Consider the following 15,867-nt stretch of genomic DNA (forward strand, 5'->3'; position numbering starts at 1 on the left):
GATCCCACCCGAGAAGGATCCGTTTCCAATTCCTGGGTGGGATCCGGCATTGGAGATGTGAAAGGGGTATTAGGAAAAAACAGACATCCATCTCACTTTTCAAACAATTGAATACCCCCCATTAAATCCCACAAATGTCTAATACCCTAGCACCGGAAAAATTCATAAAATGTGGCATATTGTTTGCAGGCAGGCACTATCATCCTCTTAAGGTGGGTACCCACTGGGCGATGTGCTCTATGAGTGACAACGCCTAGTGTGTTCCCTTCCCTGCTAGGGCGGTTGGCAGAAGTGTGTACACACTGAGCGATATGAGAACGATATCGGTCATTGACGTCATGCCACGGCTGGGCCGTGCAGAGCTCTTGGACGAATGTCCAAATTGAGCTGCATGCACGGCAGACAGCAAGGGTCATTAACGACCAGCGGAGCTGCGTATCGCTCAGCGGCGGCATACACACTGGCCATTATAGTAAACGTCGCTCAGGAAAGGCAAAATGAGCTACATCGTTTACTATTATTGCCTAGTGTTTATGCACTTTTACTTGATCATAGCCTACATGTGTATACCCCCTATTTCACTCTGAATACCATCAACTTTTCTGCCCATTCTTCTGTTTGGTGACAGTCATCCTGACACCTGTCACTCGGTTGTAGCATCCAGGAGACACAGTGGCGTATCTATGTGATCCGATGGCAACATCAACTTTCCTGCGATATCTTTGGTACTGGGAAGATGGCGCTGGGGCAGAAAGTGGGTTGGGGGCAACACAAGTTGGGGGAGATGTATGTACTAAGCCTTTGAGAAAGATAAAGTACCAGGCAATCAGCTCCTAACCGTCATGTTACAGGCTGTGTTTGAAAAATGACAGGAGCTGCTTGGTTGTTACAGTACTTTAACTCTCTCCACTTTATCACCCTCCAAGGCTTAGTACATCTGCCCCAGAGTGAGGAGCACATGCAGCCTCTCCGTCAGTGGTTACTATGCCTGAGCTGATAATAGTACCTTTCTACTCCGTTTATTGCATCCAAGAGAAATTCATGACTGTGTTTATACGTTTCAAGGAGCCTATTTATTAATTTTCTCAAAATGTCCATATAAACTGTAATTTGTGTATCACTGAATTTATTTTGAAAGTCTATTTATCAAAATACTGTTGCTGGGACAGTGGCTCAGATTAGATATCACTATCACTTTAGACGGCAATAATATTAAATGCAAACTCAGGTGGGTTTTGCATTTAACATTATTTCCATTTGAAATCTCGGGTGGTATTCATTTGACCGCCGGTCTGCTGACTGACAGTCACATGACGTCCTCCACCATCCCGCCGGCTCAGTATCCAGATGGTCGGCATGCTGACCAACAGGGACTATTTCCACTCGTGGGTGTCCGCGACACCCATAGAGTGGGAATAGAACCCGTGGCGACCGCAGGTCACCACCGAGCCCGCAGCGTGGCGAGCGCAGCGAGCCCGCAAGGGGCTTGCTGCACTCACCCAACCCCGCCGGGATCCCGGCGTCGGTAAGCTGACCGGCGGTAAGGAGACCGCCGGTCAGCCATACTACACCCTGAAATCTCATGGGTCAAAATCAGCTTGCTGCAGCTTAGTAAATCTAGCCCATAGGCTAAGGATACTGTACATTATTAGTTATTGTGCTTTCTATTGTATTATAATGTGCATGCACAAAACTCTAAAAAGTCATAATTCCATTTACGCAAATGAAAAATACCTAATACCATGTGATTTTATAATCATGGATGTTACTATTTCTCTCTACTCCCATTATTATCATATTTTATTGTTTATGAGAACAGATGTAGTCTCTACCAATCTTCTTCTGGGTTTGTTTTTTATACCCCTAATAATTTACATAGGAAGACGAAGTGTAGAAGAATCAGGAAATTTGAACCAAAAACATGACCGTTTTAAATTACTTGTATAGTGGATGCAGGGATAATGTTATTTTCAAATTTTGTCTTAATTTTGCGTTCACTCATCAGAGTGTTAAAAGTTAATGATTTCTGTTAACATATCACTCAGAAATGTTGGAAGGCAGAATGCAGAGCAGTGATTCTCAAGTTTCTGGCGTTAAATAGACAGCCAAGTAAGAAAATTAACATTGTGAGACTATTCTCATGGCTTGCCATTTTCAGAAGATGGTTATAAAGTCACAAAAAATGAAAACAGACTGAAATTCCAAAGCATTATCATGGAATACAGTGAGCCACATCAGACAGTATATGCATACAGGTGGACAGTATGAAGAGACTCAATGTGGTGAGCAAAGTTCTTATCACAGAGAAATAAATCTGATTGCCACTCTTCACTTGGTGGATCTCATAGTGATTAATGTAGTATAATAAGTACTGTATAGTAGTGAAAGTATCATGTATACATTTCATTAATAGAAGTGTTTATTTAAATGTAAAGATTTAACGGGGGACCACAATTCAGTTATTGCGTTAGGCTGCAGGAAGGCTGAGTATACTCTAGTCTTGTTATAATTTATTTTATTAAATAGTGTTATGATATAGGAGGAGAACAGTAGAACGGCTTTGACGAGGTGACGTGAGTCGTTGGTCTTATCGCAAACACACTGTATCCAGGTCCTGTTTCCCGGGAAACTGACCAAACTAACCAAATCATGCCTGTTTCTTTTCTAATCTCATTATGTGCATCTGTTATTTAGCAATGAAGCATCATAACACTGGAAAATCAGAAATACCATAAAACACAAACAATAATGTGGATGGCTGAAAATCATATCTGAAAACTCAATCTTTATGTAATTCTAATAATTTATGTAACAGAATTAAAAAGAAGTTACAGAAGTCACATATTCATTAGCAAAGTTTTAATAATTGGCAATATGCAGCTTGTTCTTTGAACAGTGCCATCAGTACTGAGCACAACGTTTTATGAAAAGTAACCATTTCCTTTTGCGCTGTCTTCAGAATTCCTCTTCTGCATTTTTACAGTGCGACTTTTTTAAGGTTTCCAGTTTTTCTAATGCAGAGGTTACAGACACCTCTCCGTGCACCTTGTTGTCTCTTGTCCGCACATTGATGGCATGGTTTGCCTTCTCTTTCTCTCCAACCACTAGAAGGACAAGTGTTATCAAAATGTCAATGACAGAGTCAAGGAAATAATCCAACAACATCTATTCACCCTGTAGTTTGTTTGGTGAAACTATCTTGCCATTCCTGCTATATCCGAATCAGTGGTTTTACCCCATTTGGAAGAATACCCTGTTAGCAGCATTGCGTGCTAGAGCAGCAGTTCTCATCCTCATCTGTTATCATATGAATGTAATTTCTTTCCGTATATAAAGCACAGTGCTACCCACTTTGAGAGATCATCTCATCATGGCAGCCTCCCAGACAGCAAAGCTGAGACTGTAGATATGGGTGTGGTATGTTAGGTAGATTAGACTTAGGTCGACAGGGACTCTAGGTCAACATGTACTAGGTCGACAGGAGAAAAGGTTGACATTTAAGTTTTTTTTTAACTTATTTTGATGATTTTACGTTTTCTCCGTACAGTGACCGGGAACCCCAATTAGTGCACCGCTTCGCTCACCTTGCTTCGGGCAAGGTGCCACGCTGAGCTCGGCACAGGTTACCGTTCCCAATTGTAGTCCACGTGGATCATAAAGTATGATAAAGAAGAAAAAATGGGAAAAACTCATGTAGACCTTTTGTCACATCGACCTAGAAACCATGTCGACCTACTTACTGTCGACCAATAGTGCACGAGCTAGACAGTGTCGACCTACTTACTGTCGACCTAAAGACCGGATCCCGTAGATATAGTCAGTCTGGGACTTGTGGATTTGGTGACCATTATTGTGTTACATAACAAAAAGAGAATTTCAACATTTCAAAGTGACGTAATTTAACCTCCTTAACTTTTCTTAAGATAACTCTAACTCTCTCCCGGACAATTGCCTGCCATTAATAATAAGACATCAATGATTTAAAATATTATAAAAAGTTTTCAGATATGATCTAATTATTCTGAAGAATAATAAAAATATTTAAAAAGTAAAACAGTGTTACTTTCTATTTTATTTTTTTCACAAAAAAAAGAAATAAATTGCGACACCATCAGTCTTTCCCATTTAATGGCATCTTAAACCCATTTCACTATGATCGGATTGTTTTTGTTTTGGCATGTGCCTAATTTGTATGGAGAAGGATGCATTGCGTGGTCAGCAAAAAGTGAAACATTAACACAAAAATACTTGGGACAGAAATCACAGAGGGAAAGGCAAACAATTCCTAGAGCTGGTCGGTGCATGCACATTTCATACAAGTGTTGATATTTAAATTACCGAAAATGAAATTATACTGGGCCAGCTGCGCATTTCGGATCTTCTTATTTAATGTACAGCTATTGTCTAAGTCCACATCAGCCATAAAACCAGCATCAAAAAAGTCTTTACACACCTGAACAACAAATAAGAAAAATATAATCAATACGTATTAAAGTGAAGTACAATATCAAAAGGCAAATCTACTCAAATAGACTATAATTTCCAATGGGGCATGGGCTGATAAAGCACTGTGTATAAGTCAGAGAACTGTGGTTTATCTTGTCAACATTCGTTAGGTCGTAATATCGACACCGATTTAGTGTCGACAATATGCGTTAAGTGTACTTCCATTCTAACCCTAACTGTAAATCTAATGGAAATGTTGACATAATAACAATATTAAAATTCTAGCAATGTGGACATTTTGTAGCTGTTGTCATTTTAACATCATGAATGTCGACCTTCTGTTGTTGACACTTCATGTGTAGACAGTGTGACTGCATACCAGCTGGAGATGTATAAATGCAGGTAGATAATAATAGTAGCAACCACAGTAAACATGGAAACTGATTCAGCGCAGTCCACTGATTAAATCACTTTCATTGTTGCTAAAAAAATATCTGTTATTCACAGTATATCTGTTATATCGCACCAATAGTGTGTTCAGAGGTTTCAACAGGAGATTTCAGGAGTAAGTTCTATTTCAAATATCAGAATTTATTACAGTACGTTGTACAGGTTGAGTATCCCATATCCAAATATTCCGAAATACGGAATATTCCGAAATACGGACTTTTTTGACTGAGATTGAAGTAGTGAAAACTTTGTTTTTTAATGGCTCAATGTACACAAACTTTGTTTAATACACAAAGTTATTACAAATATTGTATTAAATGACCTTCAGGCTGTGTGTATAAGGTGTATATGAAAACTAAATGAATTGTGTGAGTGTACACACACTTTGTTTAATGCACAAAGTTACAAAAAATATTGGCTAAAATGACATTCAGGCTGTGTGTATAAGGTGTATATGAAACATAGATGCATTCTGTGCTTAGATTTAGGTCCCATCACCATGATATCTCATTATGGCATGCAATTATTCCAAAATACAAAAAAATCCGATATCCAAAAATAAGAATTTACTTACCGATAATTCTATTTCTCGGAGTCCGTAGTGGATGCTGGGGTTCCTGAAAGGACCATGGGGAATAGCGGCTCCGCAGGAGACAGGGCACAAAAAGTAAAGCTTTAGGATCAGGTGGTGTGCACTGGCTCCTCCCCCTATGACCCTCCTCCAAGCCAGTTAGGTACTGTGCCCGGACGAGCGTACACAATAAGGGAGAAATTTTGAATCCCGGGTAAGACTCATACCAGCCACACCAATCACACCGTACAACTTGTGATCTAAACCCAGTTAACAGTATGATAACAGCGGAGCCTCTGAAAAGATGGCTCACAACAATAATAACCCGATTTTTGTAACTATGTATAAGTATTGCAGATAATCCGCACTTGGGATGGGCGCCCAGCATCCACTACGGACTCCGAGAAATAGAATTATCGGTAAGTAAATTCTTATTTTCTCTATCGTCCTAGTGGATGCTGGGGTTCCTGAAAGGACCATGGGGATTATACCAAAGCTCCCAAACGGGCGGGAGAGTGCGGATGACTCTGCAGCACCGAATGAGAGAACTCCAGGTCCTCTTTTGCCAGGATATCAAATTTGTAGAATTTTACAAACGTGTTCTCCCCTGACCACGTAGCTGCTCGGCAGAGTTGTAATGCCGAGACCTCTCGGGCAGCCGCCCAAGATGAGCCCACCTTCCTTGTGGAATGGGCCTTAACCGATTTAGACTGTGGCAGGCCTGCCTCAGAATGTGCAAGTTGAATTGTGTTACAAATCCAACGAGCAATCGACTGCTTAGAAGCAGGCGCACCCAACTTGTTGGGTGCATACAGTATAAACAGCGAGTCAGATTTTCTGACTCCAGCTGTCCTGGAATATATTTTCAGGGCCCTGACAACTTCTAGCAACTTGGAGTCCTCCAAGTCCCTATTAGGTGCAAGGCACCACAATAAGCTGGTTCAGGTGAAACACTGACACCACCTTAGGGAGAGAACTGGGGACGAGTCCGCAGCTCTGCCCTGTCCGAATGGACAAACAGATATGGGCTTTTTTGAGAAAAAACCACCAATTTGACACTCGCCTGGTCCAGGCCAGGGCCAAGAGCATGGTCACCTTTTTATGTGAGATGCTGCAAATCCACATATTTGACTGGTTTTAAACCAATGTGATTTGAGAAATCCCAGAACTACGTTGAGATCCCACAGTGCCACTGGAGGCACAAAAAAGGGGTTTGTATATGCAATACTCCCTTGACAAACTTCTGGACTTCAGGAACTGAAGCCAATTCTTTCTGGAAGAAAATTTACAGGGCCGAATTTGAACCTTAATGGACCCCAATTTGAGGCCCATAGACACTCCTGTTTGCAGGAAATGCAGGAAACGACCGAGTTGAAATTTCTTTGTGGGGCCTTCCTGGCCTCACACCACGCAACAAATTTTCGCCACACGTGGTGATAATGTTGTGCGGTCACCTCCTTTCTGGCTTTGACCAGGGTAGGAATGACCTCTTCCGGAATGCCTTTTTTCCCTTAGGATCCGGCTTTCCATCGCCATGCCGACAAACGCAGCTGCGGTAAGTCTTGGAACAGACATGGTACTTGCTGAAGCAAGTCCCTTCTTAGCGGCAGAGGCCATAAGACCTCTGTAAGCATCTCTTGAAGTTCCGGGTACCAAGTCCTTCTTGGCCAATCCGGAGCCATGAGTATAGTTCTTACTCCTCTACGTCTTATAATTCTCAGCACCTTAGGTATGAGAAGCAGAGGAGGGAACACATACACCGACTGGTACACCCACGGTGTTACCAGAACGTCCACATCTATTGCCTGAGGGTCCCTTGACCTGGCGCAATACCTGTCCCGTTTTTTGTTCAGACGGGACGCCATCATGTCCACCTTTGGTATTTCCCAACGGTTTACAATCATGTGGAAAAAAACTTCTCAATGAAGTTTCCACTCTCCCGGGTGGAGGTTGTGCTGAGGAAGTCTGCTTCCCAGTTTCCATTCCCGAGATGAAAAACTGCTGACAGTGTTATCACATGATTTTCCGCCCAGCGAAAAGTCCTTGCAGTTTCTGCCATTGCCCTCCTGCTTCTTGTGTCGCCCTGTCTGTTTACGTGGGCGACTGCCGTGATGTTTTTCCCACTGGATCAATACCGGCTGACCTTGAAGCAGAGGTCTTGCTAAGCTTAGAGCATTATAAATTTACCCTTAGCTCCAGTATATTTATGTGGAGAAAAGTCTCCATACTTGATCACACTCCCTGGAAATTTTTCCCTTGTGTGACTGCTCCCCAGCCTCTCAGGCTGGGCTCCGTGGTTACCAGCATCCAATCCTGAATGCCGAATCTGCGGCCCTCTAGAAGATGAGCACTCTATAACCACCACAGGAGAGACACCCTTGTCCTTGGATATTGGGTTATCCGCTGATGCATCTGAAGATGCGATCCGGACCATTTGTCCAGCAGATCCCACTGAAAAGTTCTTACGTGAAATCTGCCGAATGGAATTGCTTCGTAGGAAGCCACCATTTTTTACCAGGACCCTTGTGCAATGATGCACTGTTTTTAGGAGGTTCCTGACTTGCTCGGATAACTCCCTGGCTTTCTCTTCCGGGAGAAACACCTTTTTCTGGACTGTGTCCAGAATCAGCCCTAGGCACAGCAGACGTGTCGTCGGGATCAGCTGCGATTTTGGAATATTTAGAATCCACCCGTGCTGATTTTAGCAGTATCCGAGATAGTGCTACTCCGACCTCCAACTGTTCCCTGGACTATGCCCCTATCAGGAGATCGTCCAAGTAAGGGATAATTAAGACGCCTTTTCTTCGAAGAAGAATCATCAATTCGGCCATTACCTTGGTAAAGACCCCGGGGTGCCGTGGACAATCCAAACGGCAGCGTCTGAAACTGATAGTGACAGTTCTGCACCACGAACCTGAGGTACCCTTAGTGAGAAGGGCAAATTTGGGACATAGAGGTAAGCATCCCTGAAGTCCCGGGACACTATATAGTCCCCTTCTTCCTGGTTCGTTATCACTGCTCTGAGTGACTTCATCTTAATTTGAACCTTTGTAAGTGTTCAAAAAAAATTTTTTAGAATAAGTCTCACCTAGCCTTCTGGCTTCAGTACCACAATATAGTGTGGAATAATACCCCTTTTCTGTAGTAGGAGGGGTAATTTAATTGTCACCTGCTGGGAACACAGCTTGTGAATTTTTTTTTTTTTTTTTTTTTCCCATACTACCTCCTTGTCGGAGGGAGACTTGGTAAAGCAGACTTCAGGAGCCTGCGAAGGGGAAACGTCTCGACATTCCCATCTGTACCCCCGGGATACTACTTGTAGGATCCAGGGGTCCTGTACGGTCTCAGCGCCATGCTGAGAACTTGTCAGACGCGGTGGAACGCTTCTGTTCCTGGGAATAGGCTGCCTGTTGCAGTCTTCTTCCCTTTCCTCTATCCCTGGGCAGATATGATCTTATAGGGACGAGAGGACTGAGGCTGAAAAGACGGTGTCTTTTTCTGCAGAGATGTGACTTAGGGTAAAAAACGGTGGATTTTCCAGCAGTTGCCGTGACCACCAGGTCCGATGGACCGACCCCAAACAAGTCCTCTTCCTTTATACGGCCATACTGTGCCGTTTGGAATCTGCATCACCTGACCACTGTCATGTCCATAACATCTTCTGGCAGTTATGGACATCGCGTTTATTCATGATGCCAGAGTGCAAATATCCCTCTGTGCATCTCGCATATATAGAAATGCTCTATAGTCAATAAAATACTGTCCCTGTCAAGGGTATCAATATTTTTAGTCAGGGAATCCGACCAAGCCACCCTAGCTCTGCACATCCAGGCTGAGGCGATCGCTGGCCGCAGTATAACACCAGTATGTGTGTATATACTTTTTATTATATTTTCCAGCCTTGTCAGCTGGTCCTTGAGGACGGCCCTATCTATAGACGGTACCGCCACTTGTTTTGATAAGCGTGTGAGCGCCTTATCCACCTTAAGGGGTGTTTCCCAACGCGCCCTAACTTCTGGCGGGAAAGGGTATACCGCCCATAATTTTCTATCGGGGGGAACCCACGCATCATCACACACTTTATTTAATTTATCTGATTCAGGAAAAACTATGGTAGTTTTTTCACATCCCACATAATACCCTCTTTTGTGGTACTTGTAGTATCAGAAATACGTAACACCTCCTTCATTGCCTTTAACGTGTGGCCCTAATAAGGAATACGTTTGTTTATTCACCGTCGACACTGGATTCAGTGTCCCTGTCTGTGTCTGTGTCGACCGACTAAAGTAAACGGGCGTTTTAAAACCCTTGACGGTGTTTTTGAGACGTCTGGACCGTACTAATTGTTTGTCGGCCGTCTCATGTCGTCAACCGACCTTGCAGCGTGTTGACATTATCACGTAATTTCCTAAATAAGCCATCCATTCCGGTGTCGACTCTCTAGAGAGTGACATCACCATTACAGGCAATTGCTCCGCCTCCTCACCAACATCGTCCTCCTACCTGTCGACACACACGTACCGACACACAGCACACACACAGGGAATGCTCTGATAGAGGACAGGACCCACTAGCCCTTTGGAGAGACAGAGGGAGAGTTTGCCAGCACACACCAAAAACGCTATAATTATATAGGGACAACCTTATATAAGTGTTTTCCCTTATAGCATCTTAATATATATATATAAGCATATCGCCAAATTAGTGCCCCCCCTCTCTGTTTTAACCCTGTTTCTGTAGTGCAGTGCAGGGGAGAGCCTGGGAGCCTTCCCTCCAGCCTTTCTGTGAGGGAAAATGGCGCTGTGTGCTGAGGAGATAGGCCCCGCCCCTTTTTCGGCGGCCTCGTCTCCCGCTCTTAACGGATTCTGGCAGGGGTTAAATATCTCCATATAGCCTCCGGAGGCTATATGTGAGGTATTTTTAGCCAAAATAGGTATTCATTTGCCTCCCAGGGCGCCCCCCTCCCAGCGCCCTGCACCCTCAGTGACTGCCGTGTGAAGTGTGCTGAGAGGAAAATGGCGCACAGCTGCAGTGCTGTGCGCTACCTTTAGAAGACTGAGGAGTCTTCTGCCGCCGATTCTGGACCTCTTCTTACTTCAGCATCTGCAAGGGGGCCGGCGGCAAGGCTCCGGTGACCATCCAGGCTGTACCTGTGATCGTCCCTCTGGAGCTGATGTCCAGTAGCCAAGAAGCCAATCCATCCTGCACGCAGGTGAGTTCACTTCTTCTCCCCTAAGTCCCTCGTTGCAGTGATCCTGTTGCCAGCAGGACTCACTGTAAAATAAAAAACCTAAGCTAAACTTTCCTAAGCAGCTCTTTAGGAGAGCCACCTAGATTGCACCCTTCTCGGCCGGGCACAAAATCTAACTGGCTTGGAGGAGGGTCATAGGGGGAGGAGCCAGTGCACACCACCTGATCCTAAAGCTTTACTTTTTGTGCCCTGTCTCCTGCGGAGCCGCTATTCCCCATGGTCCTTTCAGGAACCCCAGCATCCACTAGGACGATAGAGAAATACCTCTGGTCCCAAGCATTTTGGATAAGGGATACTCAACCTGTAATATACAGCTAAATAATTGTATAAACCAAACAAATAAAAATGCCGGAGCATTTATATAGATTGCCAATTCTGTTCTAAGTTGGATTGCTGTCCGTTACTGTATGTAGTTATAGTTTGTTTATGGAAATCTATGGCTCAACATTTATTACCTGTTGTGCATAGTCCTCACAGCTAGGTCCCACAGGGACTACCATGATTTGCCGAGGTGACAGCCAAAATGGCCTAAGGAAAACAGAAAAAACAATAATTACATTAATTTATTTAAAAAATAAATTTTTCATCTATTAAGGCAAAACAGTGGGAGACATTTCTGAACTGGAGCAGCATGTAACAGTGCTGAAAAGGAGCCACTGCCCATAGCAAGGACATATCAGACAACAAAGTGTGGGGATTCAGCACCTCACATAATAAACAATTAAATACAGCAGACATTAGGGTCATTCCTAGTTGTTCGCAGCGCAGCGATCAGGCTAAAAATCGGCATTTCTGCGCATGCGTATGCACCGCAATGCGCAGGCGTGTCGTACGGGTACAATGAGCATCGTGGGTTTGCACAGAGTCTAACAAAGATTCCAGCCGCACGGCCTAACGCAGGAGGATTGACATGAAGTGGGCGTTTCTGGGTGGCAACTGACCGTTTTCAGGGAGTGCTTCGAAAAATGCAGGCGTGGCTGGGCAGGTGTGTGACATCAAAAGCTGTCCCTCCGTTGTTGGAATCAACGCACAGGATAAGTAACTACAGGGCTGGTCTAGTTTTGCACAAAATGATTTTGCAGGCGCTCTGCTGCACAAGCGTTCGCACTCCTGCAAAGTGAAAATACACTCCCCGTTGGGAGGCGACAATGCGTTTGCACGGCTGCTAAAAGTAGCCAGCGAGCGAGCAACTCGGAATGACCCCCATTAGGTAAATTAATGAGATCAGCATGCTAATTGATAAAGTAGGGAAATCCATTGATAGTGGGTTACTATGTGATAGAAAAGTCACTATGTTGTGAAGTCAGTGTGTACAGTAGCTCACTGATTCCCAATGACGCACCTGAAATTCCAACATTCCACAAGAATTACCTAGAATTCCTAAACCAGAAGTAATTTCTATGTTCACATATTGTGCTCTCTCCACTTACTTAGTAAGTGTACACTACGCGGTTTTCAATTGTGTAATAAAGGGCTACTTCTGACTACCAACTGCTCCCAAATTGAAATTTCCTTTACTGGTGAATATGGATATCTGGTTTTCACCTGACTGCGCTCATCCCCTACAGTTTGAGTACTCGTGAAATGATGCAAATGGATACTTATATAAAGGTGTGTGTTACTTTCACATGTATCAGATATGACACTCAATATAATGAAACAGTGCAGATAATATTGTGGAACATGAAAAAGGTGGTAATCACAATGTGTGCTCCACGGGGAGCACCTTTTTAACTCAGTCCTTTAATCACTCAAATTGGTGATTAGATCCTTTAGGTTCTTGGCGTGTGTGTTCTGACACAAAGGCCAATGGGCTGGAAAAAATATATATATGTAATGATTAAATCTGGCTGTGTTGCTTTAAAAGTCAAATATAGATTTTCCAGTGGAAATGTCTCTAGTCCTGACCGGACTGTGTGGGCTTTAAAAATCTGTCTTTAGTAATTAGATTCATATAGTTGCAGAGGACGGCGTCCCGTACCTCTGCGTGTGGAAGTCAGGTATTCGTGCACTATCGTTGCGGCCGTACTTGTAAGATGTACAGGTGCGGGGGGCAGCGGGAACCTCCTGGCGGCTCCGGACAGACTCGTCCCTCAGCTCGCGCACCCGCTCTCCGGTTCGTCCTGTTAGGGATCTCCCCGTGTGCCTGCGCCGCTCGCTGGGTTGGTCGTGTTCGCGTGGGGGGGGAGCTCAGCCGCAGGATCTAAACAGAGCCTGTGGCAGTGTTGCACCTCCCCACAACGGAGTACTCACCTGTGTGGTCCTCCTGCTGCCCGTCCGTCTGTACTGCTTACCGATGTCTGCGCCGTAGGTCCGAGGGTCTCACAGCACTCTCCTGTCCTCCAATGGTTTGATGTCTCTTAATCGTCTCCTCCAACGCGTTTCAACCGGATCGGTCTTCCTCTGGGAGTCTTTGCAGTGTTTTGATTGTGGTGGGTGTTAAAATGGCTTGCGGGCGGGACCAGCATCAGTTCCTCCTTTGTTCCACTGATTTGATTGGTGGTTGAGGTTGTCAGTATTGGGTGTTAAATTGGCTTGCGGGCGGGACCAGCATCAGTTACTCCTTTGTTCCACTGATTTGATTGGTGGTTGAGGTTGTCAGTATTGCAGGGGGCAGATTACATGTTCCTGCAATCTGTCCCATTTGTGAGTTTCAGAAACAGGGAAAGTATGAAAACATGGCAATGCAAATTAAATTCCTTTTTTTTTTTTTTGATTGGTGGTTGAGGTTGTCAGTATTGCAGGGGGTAGATCACATGTTCCTGCAATCTGTCCCATTTGTGAGTTTCAGAAACAGGGAAAAGGGAAAGTATGAAAACATGGCATTGCAAATGAAATGCCTTTTTTTTTTTGTTGAAAAGGTCCATAGTGGTGTTTCTTAATTATTTTTTGTTAGGCATTTGTATTCTCAGACAAATAATACGATTCTGGTTGTGTGTCTGGGTTTCTGAATTTCAGTCATCGGTACCAAGGTGCATTAACCAATGAACATAATATACTTTGGTCATGTAAAATTAAATGAGAATTGCGGTTATTGTATACCAGTGATGGTGTGAATCTTACTGTTAGAGCAAATGGTATAGGGCCTGTTGGTAAGCTTACTATTGTGGAAGATGTTACGTTACGTCTGGATATTTCTTATGTGTTTTATGTGGCAATGGTATGTGGCTTGTTAGTATGCTATCTGATCACGGAGCTTTTCAAAAATTCAAGATGTTTCTTGTGTGTCAACAATTATGATAAAGTGGATTCGTTGGTATTGTTATGAAATATCTGAGATATATATAACTTTCCTACTTTGGAGTGGTTTATAATCCTATGTTCCCTGTGGGCTTTTTCTGGGTATAGGATATCTGTATACTAAATGATTGGTTCTACTTGCAGATGTTAGACCTTATTTCATTATCAATGTTTAACCCTTTTGGTGCTAGTGTGCCAAAGGAAATTATTAAACGTAACTCTTCTTTATTTATTTTTTGCATATAATCCCCTCCCCTCCAGTTCTTCTTGATTTCTTTCAGCCCCGTAAACTTTAGTAATGCGGGGTTTGATTCATGATGGTCTCTAAAGTGTAATGATAGCGGATGATCTTCTGTTTTTCGTTTAATATTGCGAATGTGTTCACTGATTCTGATTTTAAGTGGTCGGACGGTTCTCCCTATATACTGTAACTTACATGGACATTCTAGTAAGTATATGATGCCTTTGCTGTGGCATGTGATTCTGTCTTTGATTTTGTAACTGTATGAGTTAGTTGCGGATTTTTTCATGATAGTGGGTAATGTGCTTCTTGCTTTTACCATATGGCAACCTGAGCAGGTCCCACAATGGTAAAAACCTCCTTTGTTCTGTGACCCATCTATTGTGGTTTGTATCTGATTTGGTGGCGGTATGTGGCTGTGTGTTAGTTTTTTCTTTATGTCAGGAGCCTTTCGATAGATAACTTTGGGGTTAGGGGGTAGAACTTTAGCTAAATTGTCATCTTGCAATAATATCTGCCAGTGTTTTGTGATGATCTTTTTGATCTGATGGGCTTGGTCTGAATATTGTGTTATGAACAGTGGTTCTTCGATTTGTGTCATCTGTTTTGGCTTCTCTTTGTAGTTAAGGAGTGCGGGCCTCTCTATCTTTTTTGCTGTTTCGAAGGCTACTTGTACTGTCTCGGTGTGGTAGTTTTTTTCCTTAAATCTGTCACTCAAAACCTTCCCCTGTGTTTCATAATCACTCATTTTGGAACAGTTTCTACGAAGTCTTTTAAATTGTCCCATTGGTATGCCATTGAGCCATGTCGGATGATGCCCACTGGTGGCTAGTATATAACTGTTCACGTCGACAGTTTTATTGTAAATGTCTGTGTGTATTCGATCTTCATCTATGAAAATGTTGAGATCTAAAAATTGTACTTTTTCCTTGCTGTATGTGGTGGTGAGTTTGAGATTCCGATCGTTCTGATTGAGGTGTGTATTGAAACTTTTGAGTGATTCTTCATCTCCCTTCCAGATGAAGAATATATCATCTATGAATCTGGTCCAGAGGACGAGGTTCGCACCAAGCTCCACATCAGACCAGATTGTATCGTCTTCCCACTTGCTCATGAACAGATTTGCGTAACTTGGCGCGAACCTCGTCCCCATAGCGGTCCCGGTGGTCTGTAGGTAATAGTTGTTGTTAAACCATAGGTAATTGTGGGTGAGAATATACTCTATGCCCCCCAAAATGAATTCTCGTTGGTCTGGTAACATGTTGGGGTCTTGTTCGAGGTAATGACGTGTGCTGTCTATTCCCTGTGCATGATCTATGATGGAATATAAAGAAGTGACATCGCTTGTGACTAACCAGTAGTCCTCTTTCCATGTGATTGATTCTAACTTTCTAAGGATGTCAGTAGTGTCTCTAAGATAGGATTTCTGAGTTTTAACGTATGGCTGTAGAAAGACATCAATATACTGTGAGAGATTTGAGCTGATTGAATCTATTCCAGATATGATCGGTCTGCCTGGTGGTTTTGTTGGGTTTTTGTGCACTTTTGGTAGGTAGTAGAATACTGGTATGATTGGATGTTGTATGTTGAGATATGTGTGTTCCTGTGCCGAGAGGATCCCTTTGTCCAACCCTTCTCTAAGTAGGGTCTGTAGTTGCTGTTTGAATG

At 43.4% G+C, this 15,867-nt stretch overlaps 1 protein-coding gene across 1 annotated transcript in view; it reads right to left on the reverse strand.

Moving 5' to 3' along the window:
• Window positions 1-2,844: 2,844 nt before the first annotated feature.
• LOC134932118 (threonine--tRNA ligase 2, cytoplasmic-like) overlaps window positions 2,845-15,867 on the reverse strand; it is a 145,201-nt gene continuing 132,178 nt past the window's right edge. The window contains exons 17-19 of the mRNA XM_063926220.1: window positions 11,174-11,246; window positions 4,339-4,453; window positions 2,845-3,104 (exon numbers count right to left, since the gene is read on the reverse strand). Coding sequence (XP_063782290.1) covers window positions 2,956-3,104; window positions 4,339-4,453; window positions 11,174-11,246 — 337 coding nt within the window. The 3' untranslated portion in view covers window positions 2,845-2,955. The remainder of the gene's footprint in view (window positions 3,105-4,338; window positions 4,454-11,173; window positions 11,247-15,867) is intronic.

Source organism: Pseudophryne corroboree, chromosome 6 (assembly GCF_028390025.1).
Source record: "Pseudophryne corroboree isolate aPseCor3 chromosome 6, aPseCor3.hap2, whole genome shotgun sequence".
NCBI classification, from domain to species: Eukaryota; Metazoa; Chordata; class Amphibia; order Anura; family Myobatrachidae; genus Pseudophryne; species Pseudophryne corroboree.